Raw genomic sequence first — 21,794 nt, forward strand, 5'->3', positions numbered from 1 at the left:
CCTGCACCAACACAGCCAGCACGGCTGGGGATTCACCAGCCTGGGCACATTCCACAGTATGTGGTTGAGATGAAATGGGCAGACCCAAAGACAGTGGCCAGGTTCAGCCAAGAGTCCAGATCGTCCGACAAGTTCACCGTGGTGATACAGGTCCAAGGCGAAGCCAGGATGTCGATCTGCAGACCAGGACTAGGGCCAGTGATAGTAACCAGGGAGGCCCATAGGGACAACACAAATCTAAAGTCAAGCAGAAAGCAAGGCTATGAAAACACACACCTGCAGCATAACTCAGACAAGAATTTAGGGCCCAAGGCTGAGCTTAAATGTTCTCATGTGTCCTTGGGCAGGGAGTGTGGGGTTGAGGCTCCAGGTGAGACTGATTAGGGCCATTAAGGCCCATTAGTGCACTCTGAGCCCTGACAATTACTCCTTTTGATGGCTACCAAATTTGTCTTCAGTGTCACATCGGATTACACCACGAAGCTTACATCGCCAAGGAAGTAGCAGCAAGCAAAGGACTGAAAATACCTGAAAGCCACAATACCAGAACTGTTAAAACACTTAGAAAGCAAACAGAAAATAGCGTGTGGCTACAGTACACCATGGGGCAAGAACGAGGACTGACCTGGTGGACACAGCAGTCTGTGCTTCAGAACCCAAAGGGCTGTGAAAAGGGGAAAGAGAAAGTAAAGAGCGAGCTGTTGAACAGATTTTTTTACTTTGTCCACCCGAACGCCAGAGCCCCAACAGTGCATGCCCTTGCCCCCTTCGGGACCAGAAGTCCTTCAAAAGGGGGATGAGGGCCTACGGCTAAACCCAAGAAGCGATGGACACCGCTGATCCCATCGGTGGGTGCGCTCGTTCACTCTGGCTATGTGGGAGCATGGCATGGAGATGGCAGCGACGGCAGCGTACCGGTGGGCAGCAGAGCAGGCTGGTGGGTGCGGGAGCTGACATTGCTGGGGGGCTGGGAAAAGCTGCTTGCTCGGCCAGCCTGGCAGCGCCATGCCACCCTGCCACAGGCTGCAGGTTGTAAAAGGGTGAGTGAGGAGCGTGAGGCGTGGGCTTGGTGCTCCTGCGGAGGTCTATGGCTGAGAGGGGCTTGAGGGTTTCCCTTGAAGATGGCTGAGGGGAATCGGGTTTCAGAGAGGCTGGGCTGCCAGGGGCTGGTGCCGCGGGGTATTTGGTGCCTTCCCCAGTGGGTGTTTCATTCACCGGCCCAGCTAGTGTCCGGCCACGCCAGCAAGCACCGTGCGGAGCGTGGCCTCCTGTGTTTGCCCTTTGGTGACACTTTTTGTGGGGAGGGCTCTTGGCGCCTCGGTGGCAGGGCCTGCAGGAGGTCACCCCCTCGTCATTTTCAGCACCCCACAAAACCCCTCGCCCCGTCTTCTCTCAGGTTTTCAGCATTCAAATACTACTGCAGCCGGCCGCCTCTGCCCGCGCCCCTGAGAAGGCCGGCGGCTTGCCGGAGCGTGGGTTGGGTAGGAACCATCCCGCCCGCTCCACTTCGCACCGCCTCGCAGGGGCGAGGCCCCGAGATCGGACGTCAGCGAGGGCTGGAGTTGTCGCGCCCGCCCTCGCCGCCGCGCGCAGGGAGGGGCGGGTCAGCCATCTTGGGCTCGCCGGGCCGTGCCTGCGAGCGGGCGGGGGAGGGAGCGCCCGCCTTGCGGAAGTGCCCTCACTCCCCGCCGCCGAGCCCCGCCGGAGCGCGTCCAGGGCTGCCCGCCGTCCCCAGCACCGCCGCTACCGAGGAGCATGGCAGGGCGGCTTCCGGCCTGTGTGGTGGACTGCGGCACGGGGTGAGCGACGGCCGGGGCGGCCGCTGACAGCTCGGTGCCGCCCGGGGCGGGGCCGGGCGGGTTCCGCTGCCGCAGATGGCGGCGGGGGTCGCGCCGCCCGCGGTGGGGCCGGCAGCCGCGCCCAAGCCGCCGTGGTGCCGGTAGCGGGAGGGCTGGGCCGGGCTGGGGGGAGCGGCCGGCTGCCTTTTCTTCCCCTCTCTGCATCCCCTCTGTCGGGCCCTTCGCGGCCGCCGGGCGGGGAGGGATGTCCCGGCGCGGCCCCACTCCCTCGCCCTCAGTCAGCGTCTTCGGCAGTCGGGTCTCGGCGGGGCCGCGCCGGTCGCTCGCCGCTGTGGAGCCCTCGGGCCGCCCCGCCGGCCGGGGCCGCTCGGAGCAGCCGCCTCCGGCTTCTCGGCTGCTGTCTGCTGGGGTGCGGGGGAGCCGGTGCGGCTGCCGGAGCCGGGGGCGGGGAGCCCAATCCTGCAGCTGCCTGCGAGCCCCTGGAATGCCCTCGCTTAGAGGAGTGACGGTGCTGTCTGGGGGGCTGTTTTGTATTTATTTATCTTTTAATATGTGGATAATGTCATTTATTCTGTGTTACTTCTCTCTGTGGAAGAAAAAAACCCCTCCCCCTCCAGCGAGCAAGCGCAGAGGAACTTCCTTAGTTTTGTCAAAGCCTCTTCCTGCTTTCGGGCTTTTATACCTTATAAGGCAGTTTTCAGTGTCAAACCTGAACCAAATCCCTCTTAGAAACTCTTCTTTTTATTTAGCAGCTACCAGATGATGAAGAGAATGCGGTGCCAATGATAAATAGCATAAAAGGTGATTTCGGGAGCAGGCCCTCGGGATTTGGGCTCCCTTTTCTGCCGTGGCGTGGCTCCTGGAGGCTCTGGGCTGGGGAGCAAGCCCACAGAGGTGCCTGTGGGAAGCCACCCTGGAAGGGTTACCTGGTGCTGCTGACAGGAGCGCACTCGGGAACTGAAAACCACTCAGTGACCTGCCGTCTGTGGTGTGATTCTAAAGATGAAATACTTCATTTTAGCCATTATGCATCGGGCTTTTACTGGAAAGTATTGGTGTATTTTCAAGGCTCTTTCTCTGTAGCTAGTACTGATTGCATGCCGATTCTGTAACTCATCCTTTTGTTTCACTTCTAGTCCGTCTTGCTAAAAACTATCAAAGAAATTTCTCAGTGATTGCAATATAGGTACAGATATTTACTGAACTCTGAAAGGGCATGTTCTGTTGAAATCCAGGCCCTTGTTTTTTGAACAGACATGCTCATCTTTCCTTCAAAAGAATCTATTTGGTGTAGGACATTAATAAATTGGTCTTTAAGAAGAGCAGGCATATATGTGACTATAATGTCTGTATGTTTAACAGTTGCATGAATGAGTCATACCTGTAGCTAGTGCAAGAACTGAAACCTTGAATTTTGTGGGATGAAGGAAGGTTAGTACAGCGGGAATGAGAGAGTGTAGCTGAGTGTAATGGAAGTATATGTGCGTTTAACATGATGTGTATATGCACTGTTTATCTTTCAAAACAAAGGATCTGTAATGTACTCTGCTGCATGCCACTGGAGGCTTTTTCCCATGCCACATGTTTGTGCATTGCAGATAGTCCCATTAAAGTCAGTAATTATGTTTTCATAGGTTTGCAAAATATAGGTTGTGACCACTGGAGTGGAGAGATTCACTTAGAGCTATAACTGATGCCAAGAGGGAACAACATCCCAGCATATAGCTACACAAGAAATTACTTTGTCTTTTTAATATGAGAGGTATGCTGAGGGACCTGAGTGTTAAAACAAATGTTCCTGGGGATGACCTGTGTTTAAGTAACCCGTCAATCAACTTCAGTGCACAGAGCATATTCTGTAACGTTCTTGTATATGATGTTCACCAAGTCTCACTCCTGTTTTCTTTATTTCCCCCTCAGTCTTCAAAGATCTCTCAAAGATACTGTTTTATTGTGCACTTGTATTTTTCTTTTTTTCTTAACACAGCCCAACCTATGCTGCTCTCCAGGCTTTTCCTTTCTGATGCACTTTGTAGTCTGAGGTTGTTTTTCCCTGAAGTTCTGCTTCAGGAAGCTGTGGGCAAAGATTTTTAGTGTTGGAAACATTGCAGAGTGTTTGGGTTGTTGGAATTCATTGATTTCAGTAGTCAAAGGTGTAAAGTGGTGAATTTACAAATGAAAAAAATCTAATACTTGAGGCAAATAGGGAGCAGGTGGGTAGTGGTGCAGTGGGATGTGATAACATAATCATGCTATTTTTTTTTTTTAAATCCATGCAGCCTTCCCTAACCCCATCTCATTTTTTGTGTATAAGCAAGAGCATGACACACAAATGATGTCAGCCTTGTGCTCTGTGCAGGTCAGCTGAGGCCTCACCTGGGTGCTATCTTGTCTACCAAAATGAAAGCAAGCAAGCAAGTTAAAGATAGGCCCTGAGAACAGGAAGAGAAAGCGGTTTCAAAAATACAACCACAGCAGAAAGGTTGAAAGGAACTGCCTTTAGAACAGGCAAGGCTTTACAAATGCACAGATTTTCCAATAAGTAGGGTTGTGTTTTTTTTTAAAGGGAGGAGATGATAATTAATTTACAGTCCAAGGAGAATTTACCTTAATCAGCAAAAGGCAGACATAGGAGATGTAATAAGGGTGTCTTCCTACATGTCTTATGCATGTAGCCACAAGTTCAGCTTGTTGATCTGAGTGACTTTTGGGGGGTGTGTGTTCATTTTTCCCAGCTAAGATTGAGGGGAAGGAGATGGATGAGAAAGGTGGCAGAGTTGTGCTTTTCAGCATCAGCCTGCACAGATTAGACAATTTTTAAGAACTGCTTTTGAAATGCAGACAGACCAAAGCACAGAAGAGGTTGGGGAGATCATGTGATCCCCGTTGTTTCAGGTTTTAACAGATTAGTCAAACTTTTTAGGGCTCATGCCAGTACATATAGAGCTGGAGCTGGCAAATGGGTGAAGACAGTGACATGGCAATTGTATTATGGGTGCAGCAAAATTTCTTCCAGTATTACATTTGTTATCTCGAAATTTGCATTCTTTGCTTAAGCACACTTGATATCTAGAAAATAAGGTAATGGATACCTAGTAAGAGCAGGTAAATACTGTGAATGGGACTTACTTCAGACTGGCCTATCTAAGGATTACGTGTGTTTTTTTTAAATAAAAAATACAAAAATGAAAAATAACATGGAATTATTTCCATAAAGTATATGAAGAACGTACCACAGAAAGAAAAAAGCTCTTGCTGATATTTTCATCTTGGTAGGCTGCAGTCTTTTGCTCTGTGCCTTTTGGATATTTGAATAGTTCATGCTGCCTATTCTACGTGCAAACACAGCACAGCCTGCGAGTCATGATTAAAAGCTCTTCCTACGCCACTTCAGAATTTAGCTTGATTAGGTTGACAAGTAGATTTTAGCTGTATCTTTCTGGATGAATGCATTTTTTTTGCTTAGTATAAACTTTTATAATATTGAATTAGCTCATTTGAGATGGCAGATAATTGTGAGTGTTCAAATTAATGGCTCCTCAGCTGAGCTGAAGTGGCTGTGTAACCTACTGCAGTGCCAAAATGAGAACTTAATTTTAGCAATGAAAGTGATTTAAAGAAAAGTATTTTTATTTTCTGTACCTAAACTTTTCCTTTTCTATACGTTTGTGTACTGTTTTTCTGTCGCTGTCAGGGGGATCCATTACTAATCAATGTTTGAGTGTCGTAGGTGACCAACTTCTCTAATGTTCCCCAGAGTCTTTTATTGGTAGGGTCAGCATGTTGATTAGCCTTCTCTTGAGTAAATTGGAAAAAATTTTTGTCTCGCATCTTGCTTTCTTGTATCTCCTCTCATATGCCAAGCTAGGTTCCTTTTTCACTTCCCTTGCACAGGTTACAAAAATGGGTGGGTTTGGGTTTTTATCTTCCTTCTTTCCTGACTACTAGGGGAGAATGAAAGATTTCAGAGCCGAGTGGAGAAAACTCCATTGTTTGTGGCAGGAGGATGAGTCCCTCGAAACCTCACAGCAGTCTGGGTTCCCTCTGAGCTCAGAGCCTGGAAAATTGAGGCTGCTCAGGATTTCCAAGCTTTCTTGACATGAAGTTGCAAGCTGCTCTTTGGAATGAGTCATGTCTCTGAGAATTTCTTTGCTGTTTAGTTTCTATAACCAGGTTTTCTGTAAATGAAGGGAGGATAAACTTGGGCACATGAAGCCTCAGAGAAGCTGAAATCCTGGCTGGTGCTTGGGTGGTGTGTGCAGTGGAGCGAGCTTTGCACTGGAGGACTTCTCTACAAATCCTACTTCTCTTAGTTAATCTTCGTGCAACACCTGTATAGCTTCATACTCTTAAGTAGGGTGAGGTATTTATGGGTTGAGTGTCCTCTGATGTGAGAAGTTATGACAGGACTATGTCATTCTGTTTCTCTTCTGGGTTTTAACCTGGTAGCGTAAATGAATACAAGATCCATGAAAAGCTAATAATCTTCAGTAGACAGCAAAGATATGTGAGATGAGAAATCCAGTGCTATAAAAACAAGGTAAGGGGAAGTAACAGCCTGTATTTTCTTTCCTCTGCAGCTTTTTTAGTATCTTATACTGGACCTTGAAATGGTTTTTCTTTCCTAACATTCCAGACATGGGTTATTTCCACAGATTTTCAAATAATATCTTCTATTTACTATAAATACTTCAGCATTGTGATGTTCTTGCGGTTAATATTTCAGTTGGATATCTTGTCATGACCTTTCACGGGTTCCAGTCTTCATGAAAACCTCCTCTTTTGGGATGACTTTTCTCTGTTGTGTCATCCCAGAAGTAATTTTTCAGTAAGGGAAACATGAGCAAAATAATTTGTTTAATGGAATATGGAAGAAATACTCTTCCAGGATTTTAAGAGCGTCTTTTGCTTGCCAGTAGCTGAAGTGGTTAGGGAGGGAGGGGGGAAATGCTTCATCCTTAACATGGAAAAATGAGTTGTGCTACATTGAGAGTGGTGGTTTAATACATGTATTTCTTTTTAATAATTGCAGATAGGTTCTGAAGACCTGTGATTACCTGTGTTGTCTCTTAAATGATTCTAAATACATCACAGTCCATGTTGTAACACTGAATGCACAGAGTGTACAGTATAATCAGGAATAATAGGAATTCAGTTAGGAATATATATATCCCTGTACACACACCCCCCTATATATGTTGGAATTCCATTATAGGAATCGGTTTATATCTTATCTGAATGTATGTCAGAAGCCATCCAAGATGCATGGCACCTTCCAGTATTTCCGATTCTGCTTTTCTTTTCCCCTGTGTCCTACTTAGGCTTGATTGAGATATATATATATACATACATAGTTACATATAAAAAGGGAGGAGGGGGCAGTGGCGGTGTCTCTTGAGTAGAGCACAAACCTAATTGCATCCATGGGTTGAATCTGTAAAGTTAATGATAAATGAGCCACCTTCAACGTACAGCAGAGCTCCTACTCGTGCATGCATGGGAAGCCTGCGCAGTCACTGAGACCAGAGTACGGCCCTGGTAGTGAGGAGAGCTTTCAGGGAGGGTAGGGCTGTTGGTGCCCATAGGTGGGAGAGGGCAGGTTCCCTTCTTGTTTCTTTGTCGTTGTTTAGCACCTGGCTTGAAAGTTATGCCCCGAAAGTGTGTTGATTGCATGTGTGGTGCACGTTTGCTCAGCTGAAGTAGTTGAAAATACAGCTTCTAGGAGTTCGGAAGTACTGTACTAGTTCCTGAATAGTAATCCAGCCTCTGTGTTATTTTGTAGGCACATATAAGAAACTTTGCAGTTGGTCTTTTAGTTTATGCAATTTAAAAGTTTCAACATTTAGTTTCATCATTGCAGGCTTTCTTTGAGAAATGCAAAAAGGCTTTGACAATTTCAAACAAACTTTTGGTTTTTTTACTTTAATTTTGGACAAACATTCTTAATTTAAAAACTTGAAGGAGAAAATGTTAAATTTGAAGGTAAAATAACTAAAATAATATTTATTTTGTCCCCAGTGGAATTCATGGATTCTCTTCTGCTCTGCTAAAGAGAAGGAATCTTTATTGCTTTAATTTTTGGTTTACCTTAGCCACTGAATTAAAATATATTTAGGTGTATCAATCTAACAAAAATTCATCCTTGGGTAGATGCTTAAAAATACCAATTTGATTGCAAACTTGTTAGTGTCAATAGCAGGATTATTTTAACCATCAAAATGAAGCATCTGTCCTTTCCAAGTGTTAGTGCTGATATATTGCTTTCTTTTTTCTAATCAGTTGTCAAGGAGGGTTATATCCAAAATTGAAGAAGTTACAATTTCATCCACTGACTTAATCTAGTATATAACATATTTTTTTTTCTTTTTGTTTTGATCATGAGTTTGCATTTTTAAGACTAGACATGGAAAAACTATATAAATTTAGATTTTTTTTTTTTTTTTTCCCCTGGGGTTTCCTTTTTATTATTCTCTTGTGGTCTTTGCAAGTGTTTGCAGCTGTGCACAGGATGTGTTTTGGCATGCTCAGTCTGTAGAGAGCAAGATGCAGACAGGAGGTTGTCTGTTGATACTTTATTTTGACTGTACCCTGCTACCAATGATTGAATCCAAATTTTAATTCTTCAGTTGATGCAGTATCTCTTACTTACCTATTTTTCCAGTATTAGCATTTTATTTTACTTGTCATGACTTGCCTTAGATTTATGATGCTGTTTATTATCTGCAAGAGCTTTCACAGTATGACTGCTTGCAAATTTGCAGTCAAACTTCAGAACTTCTGCAGTCTTATTAAATAAGACCTGCTTTTTATATTAAAGAAAATTCACTGGTGTGTGTTTGTCTGCAGCTTAGTGGAGCACTGTTTTCTAACAGACAACTGTTTCTAATTGGAAGATGTCTTTTATTAGAAGCATGGTGTAACATGATAAATACATAAACTGGTGTTTTAATGCAAGCCCGTTCTTGATGGAAGACATTTGGTTACCTCCTGAAATGCTGAAGTGGTAACCAGTGTACTGGGCAGACTGGAAGTGTGCTGAGACACCCTGCAGTGCTTGTGGTGTGCTCCTTCTGTCCATGCTCTGGGTTCACCTTCTGCTCAGGTTGGTGTGATTTGGGTGATAGCATAGTAGCTATTGGTTCAAAGCTGGAGCTCTCAAGTGCTGAAATTGTGCAAATGCTCAACTTTTTTTTTTTTTTTTTAATGTGGAATAACTTTACAGTTTTAGCCACTGTATTGCATTTGTTTGGAAAAACTTCCAAGTCAGGTTTATATCAGCTATGGCTTTTTCTGCATCATGACTTAGATTTTACCTATTTAATTTCTTCAAGTGCAAGATTTAGTTTACTTGGAAATTATGTATTTGTTGATTCAGTTGATCCCTCCTTGTTTTATCTGTTGGAAAGTATGTATAGTTAATCAATTCTCTTGTGGTTTTTTTCTTCCTGATAAATATCAGTGCAATGTTCAGCTTATTTTGGGAAAATGATGTATATAGAAAGCTGCCAAATTACCCACTCCCCCCAAGTAATTAGTCATGCAGAATTCCAAGCTTTTGCGGCATTCTTTCCTTGTTATTTGGAAATATCACATGGAGTAGTCAGGCTGTGGAAAATGCTCAGAAAACTTGCATAAAAATTAAATACAAATTTATTAAAAAACGTAGCAGTATAGGTTAGTATTGTGTGGGTATAACACAGAGGCACTGTTAAGACACTTGTTAAAATGAATTAGTCTAGAATTTTTAAAGGAAACACTAAAAAGAGAGCATTCTACTTTTGCCAACACAAACTACTTTCAGTATACAAAGATAATATCCAAAGCCATTTGCTCTTCTTACTTTGAGGAAAATGTAGTCAAAGGAAAGCTAACTTTATTTTCTGTGTTAAAGTACATGTCAGCATTAAATATTTGAAATGGGTTTTACAAATATACATAAAATTGACTAGGATTACAAATTTAGATGGTAATATCATCAGAATGCCTGAATTGGATTTTTTTAGTCTTAAACACTTTAAATATGGGCTAGTTTTCAAGTATACTTTTCATGGCTCAGTCATAAGCTACAGTCTTTTGGTAATAAATGCATCCTATCTTCCTGTTTACTTTTAGGAAAAGAAAACTTTTCTGGAGTCAAGCTATCAATGTTGTTGGGTTCTGGGTTGTTTTTAGTGTTCCCCCCCCACCTTCAAAGTTTTGAATGCAAGTAAACATAGAGCAAATTTGAAAGTACTCCATCCAAAATGTAAACTTAGAAGCTGCACAATGTGGTGGCTTCCTCTGTTCTCCAGACAGCTGTAAAAACTGTCACCTGGAGACTCTTATTACGAAGCATGTGAATTTATTCTCAATGCTATGTAGCACAGGCTGCTCTTGCCTCTGCGTTCCTCTTGGTCACACACCTGGAGGGTTCTGGTCTGACTATTTGTGGCCATGACTTTGTGGTTTTTCATTACCCCTACCCATTTTAGCTAGATTTTACTAGCAAGCGTTACAGTCATGCCTGTGCTTTGAGGTCTAGATGTAGCTGCTGATAAAAAGCAGCACTGGGTAAATATTCTAGACAAAAATATAGATACTTTTAAAGATAAGCTAACTTTTTTTAGCTGGCTTTTTTCCCCTATTTGGGAAATAAATTTTTCTTAGAAGTATTTATCTTTCAAGCTGCTTTTGAGCTCACTTTTTAAATTCCACACCACTTCAAAATGCTTATGCTTTGTTTTACTGTGACAGTTACAGTATGTAGCAAAGAAGTATTTGTTGTCAAGGTAAAAGGTCTTGTTCGAGTGGACTGGTATTTTTTGCGGGAAATATTGTAAGAAAGTAGTTTCAGATACGCAGTAATGCAGTTAATTCCAAGGCCAAGGTTGCAGACTGCCAGATTTGTAACATGTCTGGTGTCTAGAGATCCCATATGTCTTTGAATATCCCCTTTTACCATCCCTTGATGTGTCTCATCCGCAGCTTAACAACATTCTTCATCTGAGAGCACTTCTAATCTCGTGTGCTTTTTCCATTGAGCTAATTCTTTGGCTTTTGCTATTGATTACTTAAAACACTTGTTGATCAAAATTGCTTTAAAACTTGACAGACGCAGTTGCTGTTTAAAAATGCAAACTAGTGATGTGTAAAAGGTAATAGATACATTAGCTAAATATGAAAGGCATGACTAATTTCGAAGTCTTTTTGCTATCTTGTGTTTTATCAAGGACATTTGAAAAGAGATAGTAAACTACCTTATTAATACAAGTCCCATTTTCCTAATATAATCAGTTCCTCCAGGGACTTACGATCTGCTGTTGCTTAACCAATTTGCACCTGATGCTAGAGCTGCAACCTTTTTTAAAGAGGTGGGATGGCTTTCCTCTTTCACCATCATTTTCTCATTATTTCTCTTTACGAGGATTTGAAAAATAAATACTTCCTAGGCTTTTCAGTGTAATCTGGTGTACAAGAAGGATGATAGAAGAAAAGCAACAAATAAAAACAAAGGTTTGTTCACGCTTTTCAATAACATGAGGCTCTATGTATGAAGACTAAGGGTTCATCCATGTTTGAGAAATTTCTACTTCTTTTTAAAATAGCTTTCTTATCAAAAGACATCAGGCAGTAAAAACACCGTATCTATCTCAAATTCTGTCTACGTAGAATTTATCCAGCTAAAACAGTAAAGGATATTAAGCCCTTTTTGATAAAATCTGATGGACAGAGCATCAGTAATGAGCTAGGGATTGAAGAGCAGAATGCCTTTCCATTCTGTTTAAAAACTTTTTTTGCCATTTGATTTATTTCATGCCCTTTTGAGTATATTACCATGTGTGTGTTCCCTCCTTAGAATCTCCTCACTTTCTGAGCTTTTCTGTAGTGCCTTCTGCAACCTGCTCACTTAATTACAATTTTCTTAGAGTTAAGGTAACTGAGCAATGAATTTTGGGGCTACGCACACCTGCAACAAAGAATTTACATGCATCAGCAAATTTAAGTTGCATCTGTACTATCTTGCATGCCTACACCCTTCACCTGCTGTGAAACTATGAAATTGTGAAATCGTAAAATAACCTTTCTTGGTTTTGTATCTTTTATCTTCAGCCATTCATAATAATGTTATTTACTGAAACATTACTTATATCTTTAAATTACTATTGAAATTTCTTAAACTGAAATATTAGAGAAGTACTATTTTGTGCCATCATTTTAACTGTTTCTCTGTAAAATTTGTTATGCAGTGAAGTGTCAAGCTATGATGGAGGAGATCTGCACAAACAAATATTATTTTAGCAAGTAGAATTGCATACAAATATTGTACCAGTCCTTGCTGGTATTCAAGTAGTGTATATGGAGCATATACTGCTGTGGTGTCTTGAGAGAAATGAGGTTATGAGATTGGATTTAAATGGTGAGATGGTTTGCAGACCATGCTATTGAAACCAATTCATATGCAAAGGTAACAGGCTTCCTAAGATTCTTCACTGTTCTTTGTTTTACATAATTGAGGCTTCTGTCTGGTTTTAGAATTTCTCTTTGCTCTTGGTTGATCCAAAGAAATGGTCCCATGCAGCCTTTTTCTCAGTTAAATTCTTTGGTTTAGACCCATGAAGGAGCTTCAGAAAGCTGTGGAGTGAAATACAGGTCTCTGCATTTGTCTGGCCAGCATGGGATTTGGAGACATGAGCATCTAAGTGGGAATTGTTTAAGCAGGACAACAGAAATGCCAGGGTGCATTTAAAATTTCCAGGTCGTGGGCATCTGATATCAAACTGTAGGAAAATAGTTTATTAAAATAATGATTTCTAGGCCTGGAACTCCAGGGCTCTGGTATCAGTATTGCATTCAGAAATTAGCATGGATTAGTTCTTTTAAACCACTCATCTATTATTGTTTCTTTTAAGTGGCCAGTATGCTGTTATGTGCAGCTGTTAATGTGTGATAATTTTTGACTCCTATTGACACAGTATCACTTGGAAAACTCTAAATTTCTTCCTGGAAGCAGTATGTAGCATGTCTGTAAGGTATCCATATCCATGCCTATAGGGTCATGGGATAAAATAATTAAGCAGTCTGTGGAGTAGGGAATCAAAATTCTAATCGTACTTCTTCTAAGATCTATGTTCTGGTTACTGGGCAGTCATCTTACTTTCTGTCTTTGGCCCTTGATTCTTGGAGTCTTTTCCACATGGTTTCAGGAAAGAAATGCAAAATACTCTTGCCTCAGGAGAGTTTATAAGCAAATGGCAAGAGGCTCTTTTGGGAAATGGGAGATTGGCTCTAAACCCATTTGGATGGAAGAGGATATGAAGTACAAATCTGCTGCTGCCTGGGCAAGCAAGGCACCTTGCAAAAAGGCAGTATCACCTTACTTTGAAGAATAAATGCAGTTTAACTTTGTGTAAAGCCTAATCCCGTCACTGAATGTTAGACTTGCTTGGAGCATGACCCCTTGGATGGGTTCTGCGCAGGACTTTCAGATTCAGTTCAGTTAGAGAAACCTTGCTGGGCTTGGTGCATAGGCTGTGGTGTACACCAGAGCAGAATTTTAGGACTTACAAGCTAACATGTATGCTGTACAGGTTGCTGTACTTGGGAAGCCCATTGCATCTGCAAGGTAAGATACAAGGCAATGAATGTGCTGCATTTTGAGTTAGAGCTTGCAGAGAGGATTGCTGTGGCTCATGTGGTGGACAGTAATTCAGAACCATCATGTAGAGACAGCAATTTGATGAAAAAAAAAAAATCCTTCCATATATATTTGTTTTTCTAACTTCATGCACCTTGAAGGTAAACCAGAAAGGGACCATTTTTATTTCAGTGTAGTCCTGACTTTCCTTCCAGAGAGTTTCAGGTTCATTACTCCCACTCCTGTTATTCCTCCCTCCTCACAGAAAAATGGTTCTTTCTGGTATTTTTTTTTTAAAATTGCATTGCATCTTTCCCGTGGGGCCAGCATTGGAGGTGTATCTCATTCCTGTTTGTGTGTGCATTTTAAAAAAAGTGTCCTATGCATGAAATTGCTTTTAGTCCAGGTCATTAGGAGTGTCTGAGGGGTAAGCTGTAACCCAGATTTGCTCTACAGAAGTTGAAGATCAGGTGGTGTTTGTCCTCTAGTGCTGTTCTCTGCTAGTGCTTGGCTAACTTGCGTCTTTGCATGGAGCTGTCAGCAAAATGACAAGGATACTACTTGTGTTGGGCCACCCCATTTCTGTTGTATTTCTCAAAGCAGCTAAACAAATGCATTGCCTGTGAAACAGTTGTCCTTGTATTCCTCATCCTTTTGTTAAAATTGTGGTTGTGCTAAAACTAGGGTGTATAACTCGGGACAATGTATACAGAACGACATTTGTTGCGGACAGGAAAGAAGTGGAGGAAAGGTGCGTGGTCATGGTTTGTGGTTTGCAGACAGAGGTTCTGTTAATGACATTCTCATTACAAGTTCTTACCCTAAGTGCTGTTTCCTTTTGGCTTTAAAATTATCTGCATGACTAACGTGTAAGTAACCTTCAAGTGACATTACTTTCATGTTGTAGCCTCAGAAACGTCTAGGTGAGAGAGCACGTATAAGAAATCCCGTTAGTGCAGCTGAGAACATTGTGGAGAGCCTTTTGGCTGTCCTTCCAGGGATCTCTCGGGCAGATCTGTACAGAGCTACTTCGCAACTTCAGGATATGAGTTTGAGGTGGATGTGGCTCTAGACATACTTCGTCACTGATAGCTGAGATGTGGATTAGTAGAGTTAACTTAGAAGGAGCCTTGATTAGTCGCTACCCCCACCCCATTTGTGGTATGACTGTCCCTTCAAAAAAAATCGTATTTTGTTCGTCATATCATTACAGTTGCATAGGCCAAAGGATGGTGTGTGAGACCCCCATGCAATGCCTTCTCCAAAAGGCAAAGAAGCCACTGGGGGAGATCAGCACTATATATGTATATCGATGGGGGGGGGAGGGAGGTGTTCTTTGTATACCTACACGCATATATGTATTGAGACTCTGTGGACTGCTTTTGGATACTTTGTCGCTTATCTTCTAAAGTAATCTGAAGGCCTACAGAAACACTTCAGGTTGCTGAACTTGGAGAAATAAAGGAAAACATCTGAATGATCAAGGTTGAATTTAAGTTTTCAGCTTTGGGATTTTGTAAATCGGTTCTGTGTTACAGATTTAAGTAGAAATCTGCTTATACTTCTGTACAGTGCCTTGCTCTCTTACTGCTGAGTGCCCCAAATTCAGTGTGGGAAAGCTGAGTTCATGTCTCATTAAATGACGTGTGCCTGCCTGTCTCCATGGAAGTCCCTCCTGCCACTCTTCAGTGCAATGTAGCAAGCAAGACAAGCTGTGATTTGCTGGAAAATTATGATCCAGTATTGGTACTGCTTTATGATATCTTTAATATCAGGATTTTTTTTTTTCTTATAGTGGCAGTGGTTGCTGCTTTGAAGAAGACAGGGTGTGCCTCATTCCCCTGTGAATCATACATTAGTCAGACACGCTTTGCCCAGCGTGAACTGTCGATGGAAACTGTATACTTGTGAAATCTAGCTTGCCCATGGTATCTTTTTTTCACGTGATTTAAATAATTACTTCAAGTGACAGTGGTGGAGTAGATCTGATCAGTCTGAATAAAGCCTCATCTTTGAAAAACTTAATTAAAACATTATTAGATTGCATTTGGAGAACTGAAAATTTTTTATCAACTTTTATTCATTTTTTTACCTTGCCTTTTTTGTGTCGCCTATCACATTTTTAAACTCCATTTTAACTCAACAGTATCTATATATATGTGTAGTTATAAGCAGTAAGCTTGATTTTCATTATGTGTATTATCATAGTCCCTGGCAGCCCTAGCTACTGTCCAGAGCCCCATAGCACCAGTATGAGCACCGCAGAGAGGCTGGCTGTGCCTGCTGGCGTGGAGCTGGAGGGGCAGGCCTGAGGCGCAGGAGGTAACGGCGGGTCCGTTCCCTGACTGATGGGCGAGTGGCGGCAGCGGCATTCCTGATGCAGAAGCGAGAGTGTGGCGAGAAGTCTTGGTACACTAGAGATGCGAAGCTTTGCCTTGAAGACGACACTGGAGACGTGCAGCTGTACTGCTTTAGTATTCAGAGGCCAGAAGCCATATGTGGTTTTTTCCTTTTTTTTTTCTTTTCCTTTTTGGAAGCTTAAAAGTGGGACTTTTTTTTCCCCTCATGAGTCAGGAGGCTTCTTGCTGAGTTGGCCATAGTATTTTTAGATATGCTGATTTTATGTCTTGAATACGGTCTTTTTATGTAAAATGCATCTTTCATTTGACTGTTTTTCTTTCAGTCTGCTGGCTGTGTGTGTATGCCGGGCAGTCTCCCACACCACAAGCAGCTAAGCAGCCTGTTACCTGCAACAGTTTAGCTTTTGTTCTCTTTGAAATACTGAGTTTAATAATCAAACTGTTTTAACTTTCTTGCTTGTTAAAGCACTTCTGATCTAGTTGTAGGTTTATGTAGCCTTCGGGCTCCAAAGTTCCGCTGTAGATTTAGCCACAGTTCCTGATTTGCAGGGGAAGGTAGAGGGAGTAGGTCAATATTTGCTGGTTTTCTTATTAATTTTCTTGTGGAACCAAAAGCCTCTTAAAACATTATAGATAGAGTGAACAGTTTCATTCTGCATGACAGGTTATAGAAGCATCACCTTGTGAAATTCTTGATTTCTTTTAGGAACTTGATATCTAAGAAGAAAATTAAAAAATGTTCTGGTTTATAACCTGAGTCTGCAAAATCTGAGTTCGATGTCCTGAGTGCAGTCATGTACAGTGCATAATGCTGATCTCTTCATGAGGTGTAAATTTCTTTCAGGTGTTTAGTTTCTTTTTTTTATTTTCCGTTAGGTATATTGCCAGTGACATTTTCTTTTTCAGTAAATACTACTACATATATCAATATGAAGTTAAGTTTTTTTGCATGGTTACTCCCAATGTTACAGTGTGTTAGAAACAAGATGTATTTTTAAAGCTGTAAAACCCTTCTTTTGCAAAACATTTTTGGTGTTAGGTGAGGTCCTGTGCTAGCCACTCTGTTATTTAGAGAAAGATACCTTCCTTTTGAGGATACTGTTTCTCCCGGCCCGGCACTAATGTGCGCAATTAATGTCAGCGATAGAAATTGTGTTGGCGTTAGTGGGCACGTGAGCAAATTGTGAACGGCTGCATCAGGAGCATCACAGCAAAATCTACTGCAGCAGCACTCCTCTTCTAGCCTGTAAAAAACAACCTCGTGCTGTATTTGTTGCCAGGTGCTTTGCTGTGTTATTGACATGAATTTATGGATTGTTAAAGTCAGTGCTGCCTTATACCACCTGAGATCTTCCAGGTTTATGTCTGAGTGCTGAAAATTTTAGAGGTACTACTACAGTGTTTCATGCTTTTGCCGATGGTGCTGATTTAGTTAGTACAGCTGTCTGCCTGTATAAAGAAAATGAGAACTTTGTCATGTCTGTTAAACTTGTGTGTAGGCTGGAACTCTTGAATGTAGTGTGCATTTTGGTCTGCACATTTTAGGATTTGCCGATGCTGTTAACTCTTTTGTAACAACATTTTTAGCAGCTGGAAAGTTTAGGTACTGTGAGTTTTGTAGTTATTTTTCATGAATACATTGCTAATGTCTTCATTTTTCGTACATCATGACAATGAAAGCTATGTGTATATTTATAGCACATTCTGGAAATTGGGTGGGTGATGGTGTCTAGTTCTTTTCCTCTTGCTTTCTTTACTCTTATCAAACACATTTTCAAGACTGTTTTCCATTTATTAAATGGAATTTCTTTTGCTACCACTGTCATTATCAGCTGTCAGTACTTGCTACCTATGATAGTACATCTTGGGAAACGCTTGTGAAACAATGATGGCCAGCCCTGCGACATGCCCAGCCGGCAGTCCATGGGTGAGAGGATTTTTGTAGTTAGCAGTCATAAAAACGCTTCTATCACTAACACTTATTATTTGAAAATATTTCTATAGAAATGCTAACTGCTGAGCAGGGAAGAACTACTCTGACTCTAAATTGTACTCCTAAGCATTGATAAATTGAATTACATACTTTATGTTCTGTAGTAAAATTTTACTAGAGTAGAAGTTGGCAATGATGCTTGATTTGTGGTAGGGAGCATTCTTTTACCCTTTTTAAAAGAACTTCTTTGTTTGGTTTTGTCTTGTTTTGTTTTTTAAAGGAAATTCAGTGAGTCTCTTTTGATATGGGAAGAGTAGTATGTTCATTAAAAAACAGGAGATACCTTTGGTATTTGTGGTATTAAATATTATAACCCAACCTTTTTTTCCTCAATAGGTATACAAAGCTTGGATATGCCGGTAATACTGAACCCCAGTTCATTATTCCTTCATGTAAGTATTTGTTACTTGCGTATGAATGCTGAAGTTACACTTAGAGTTTTTTGTAACATGCTATGTAAAAAAAAAAAAAAAAGTTAAAAATGAGCAACTTGAAAAGACCTCTTAGTGATGACACAGAGTGATAGTATGGCGCTGTTCTGTTTTGCTATGGATGCTCAGTTTAGAAAGATACATTAATTAAAATTGTATAGTAATATTTGAGGTTAATATATTGGGAATTGAAACTATATGGAAATACAGTAGTGTGGCTATATTTGCTTTTTAGAAGGTTCTTCCCTTAGAGACTGCACAGGTTAAAGTTCAGTTGACTGTAACTGCAAAAAAAATTTTAAATTGTATGTTTTAATATCTTCAGGGTTTAAAATGTTATACTTCCCAGGTATTTTTCAGTATTTATTTTTCAGTATTACAGCTATGTTACTTAATTTACTGTGTTTTCTAAATAGAACAGGAAAACATTTCACTTTTTTTACATGTAAAATTTCTTATTCACTCCTTGTCTTCTGAACTGTTTCTCCCACTTGAAGTGATACAGCTCTACTCTAGAGAGTGGAAGTCAATCAGCTTCCTTTAGAAATGCTTCACCTTTTGACCTCCTATACCACTTGGCATTTTGTCATTGTTCATCTGTGCCAAAGTAATCACGTATTACATCCTGGTAAAAAGGAATAATTAGTACACCCAGTTTTCCTTGTAAATGCAACAGGAAAAGGGCTAGAACTAATAATACTGAAGCATAGTCGCTGTAAGATAGAACTTGGTAGTGCAGGCTCTATGTTAATTTTTCTAGAAAACATGCTTCAGAAAAGGAATTTTCATGGAAAGCTAAGGTTAATTTGCTTAATGCATTCTCCTTTTTTCATGCAAGTGAGAGAATCCTTTCAATCTCTTCCATATGTAGTTCTTCATTCATTTCGTTTTCCAGTTGAATTTCGTTTAGTTTACTTCAGTAGCACATATAATATACTCTACAGTTTTGTTTTTCACACAAAAACTAGTTTTAACATTTTGGTTTAAAAAAACTTAATGAAACATTGAAAAACCTTATGTTGCTCTTTAAACATCATAGCAGACTTTAAAAATGGGTAAATGGTTATTTTATTTAATTTCAGATAAATAAGAGTTTATATACTTTTTCTGCATCTTCAATTTTGGTTTATTTAATTTTAAAATCACTTTCTTCTTCCAAAAAAGAAGAAATATCATGACGCTTTAAACAAATTCTGGGAATGAAATGACCTGTCAGATCATTAAGCAGAGAAATTTATACAACAGGGATGCTATTAAAGTAGAGGAGAAAGTGGGGCGGGGGAATGAGATATTTTGGGCAGCTTTTTGATGTAGTGTGGTGTATCTAAAAAAAAAAGTGCTCTAGTCTAGATGCTCTTACAGCTGAAATGGTCCTTGACTGTAATTCTCTTAATAAAAAACGCATTTTTCTCATTTTTACTGTAATCCAAGTTAGATGATTGCACTAACTTATGAGTTTGCGTTAATCCTCTGTCTCAAATTAAGTAAAATAGCACTGGTGTAATCCACATTAGAGAAATGAAAATAGAGTATAGCAGTACTTGATTTCAAAGTAAAATGTTACAAAAACCTGTGGATCTTTTCAAAGCACTTTGGTGTCTTTAATTTCTTTAATATTATCCACAGAGGAAAAATGGTCTAGTTTCTCCTTTGACTTCCAACAATGGTGGTTGCATGTTATCAGTTCGATTCTCTAAAAAATGTTTGTTGTTAAACAGGTTTGAGCAGCATTCCTTCTGCTTTGTTCACTCGCTGCTTATCTTATTCACTCCTGCTCTTAACAAATTTTTATCTCCCACTCCTCTCCTATGTTGTGTTTTTGATTTTAATTCTGAACATGCTTCCGTAGAGGTGACAAATGCTTCCTTGAAGAGTGGAGTAAATGAGAATATATTGGGCTGATTTTTTGAAGAGACTTGGGTTCACTGCTTTCTTCCCTGGCTGCTTCTTAGATCTTGGCAGCTCATTAATTTTGCATGATATTTATTCACTTTAATCCTTTTTTTCCTGCTGTATGTTGAAATAGGAATCAACTTCTTTCCGTTACCCAGTAGTTCTCTTGATTTGTCATCTATTTCAGTTTATCTATGATAGTTTACATGTTAGATGGCCTTTTCTTTACCTTTAAAAGAAAACAAATGGCTTGAGCAGTGGTTAAGCGCAAAAATTTATTTGATGTAAGTATGTCCTCTTTTGTTTTTTTTTCCTAAAAGCTCTTCATTATTATGCCAAGCGAACCAAAGGCAAATGTTCTGAGATACTGCTGGAATGCTGCCCATCTGCAGGCACTACGGTAGCCTAGCTCTGGTTTCAGCAAGATTTATTTTCCTGTTTGTATTTTCAGGATATGCTGCTTGATTCAGGTTGTTTCCTTCTTATTTCTGACTTGCAAAACCAGGACTAAATAAGCTACCCTCAGTGTCAGCAAAATACCGAGAGCTCCCATCTTGTTTTAGGCTTGTAAACAGGGTGAAACCACTTTGACATGAAAGTTTCTATAACCCTGTGGCAAGCGATGGTATTTTACTTGAAACTTCTTCAAGATAACACACATGTGGACAGAAGAACTTCCCAAGATGTGTGAGCTCTGTAATGATGACCTGAAAAACATTCAGCAAGATCCTTTCCACTCGCAGCAAGCGCTGGCCTTGCGACATCTCCTTCCCCACAATTTTAGCTTCTACTTCCTATCTACCCCCCCGCCATGCTTTTCAGCTTCCTCCAGCCTTTTGCTTCCTCTCTGCTCTCCCGTAAGCTGCTACAGAAGTTACAGTATGATTCAGTTTTCTTCCTGAAGAGCTCAAAATAATGTCTTCTGTTTTATCCTGTTGAATCTTTCACAACGTTTAATTTTGGCTGCACAGCTCTGCTTTTGTTGGCCTTTATGGGAAGAGAAGGGAGAAGGATGGGGAGCACCAGTGAACTGACAGCGCTTTACCCTAGCGTGCTGTTGGTTTCCAAATCCTGTAGCTGTGCCGTCCTGCGTCTGGAGGGCTTGAGCCTGCAGCAGCTGTTTTCAGCTGTTTTAACTTTTTTTTGTCTTAGTTGTGAGCAAGCAGAACTTCTTACTGAAGGTGAGAATTGAAAGAGCTGTTGATCACGAACTTTGAATATTTGAGGCTGATATTAATGCTTCTTTTATATATATGAATTTCCGCATTTGTGTAAAGGATTGTGTTTAAAGGCAATTATTAGGACTTGGAAACAGTCAGGTATTGGTGGCACTGTAGCCCTGGGGGCTGATGCGAAAGATGAGGGAAGGGAACATCTGTGCTCCGGTGCTATCTAATCACTGATCCATCTTTTCAGGATCCTGTGTTTATCCTTAGCCAGCATTTCTCTGATAAAAACTTTTTTTCTTTATTTATGATGAGTAATTATTGTGGAAGGAATAAATTATCAAGATAAAAGCTCTTAACTTTTGCCAGTTATTCCTTGAAGTGAAGGAGAGATTTATAGTCTTTCTTAAATGAAATTCTCCATCCTGTTCTTAACGATAAGATAGGAGTAGGATTTAAAGGAAGAAATTAAACACAGACTTTGTGAAAATCTGTTTTAAAGCATCTAAAGGTGCATCATGTGGCCATACAATTTTCT

General features: G+C 40.8%; 1 protein-coding gene across 3 annotated transcripts in view; it reads left to right on the forward strand.

Annotated features, from left to right (window-relative positions):
- Nucleotides 1-1,755: 1,755 nt before the first annotated feature.
- The window catches only part of ACTR3 (actin related protein 3), a gene marked incomplete at both ends in the record, with an annotated part of 30,894 nt that continues 10,855 nt past the window's right edge, over nt 1,756-21,794 (forward strand). For all 3 annotated transcript variants that reach the window (XM_082001309.1, XM_082001310.1, XM_082001311.1), the window contains 2 exons: nt 1,756-1,799; nt 18,103-18,158. In XM_082001309.1, the coding sequence (XP_081857435.1) occupies nt 1,756-1,799; nt 18,103-18,158 (100 nt within the window). The remainder of the gene's footprint in view (nt 1,800-18,102; nt 18,159-21,794) is intronic.

This window comes from Phaethon aethereus (genome assembly GCF_964289735.1).
Source record: "Phaethon aethereus genome assembly, chromosome: 6".
NCBI classification, from domain to species: Eukaryota; Metazoa; Chordata; class Aves; order Phaethontiformes; family Phaethontidae; genus Phaethon; species Phaethon aethereus.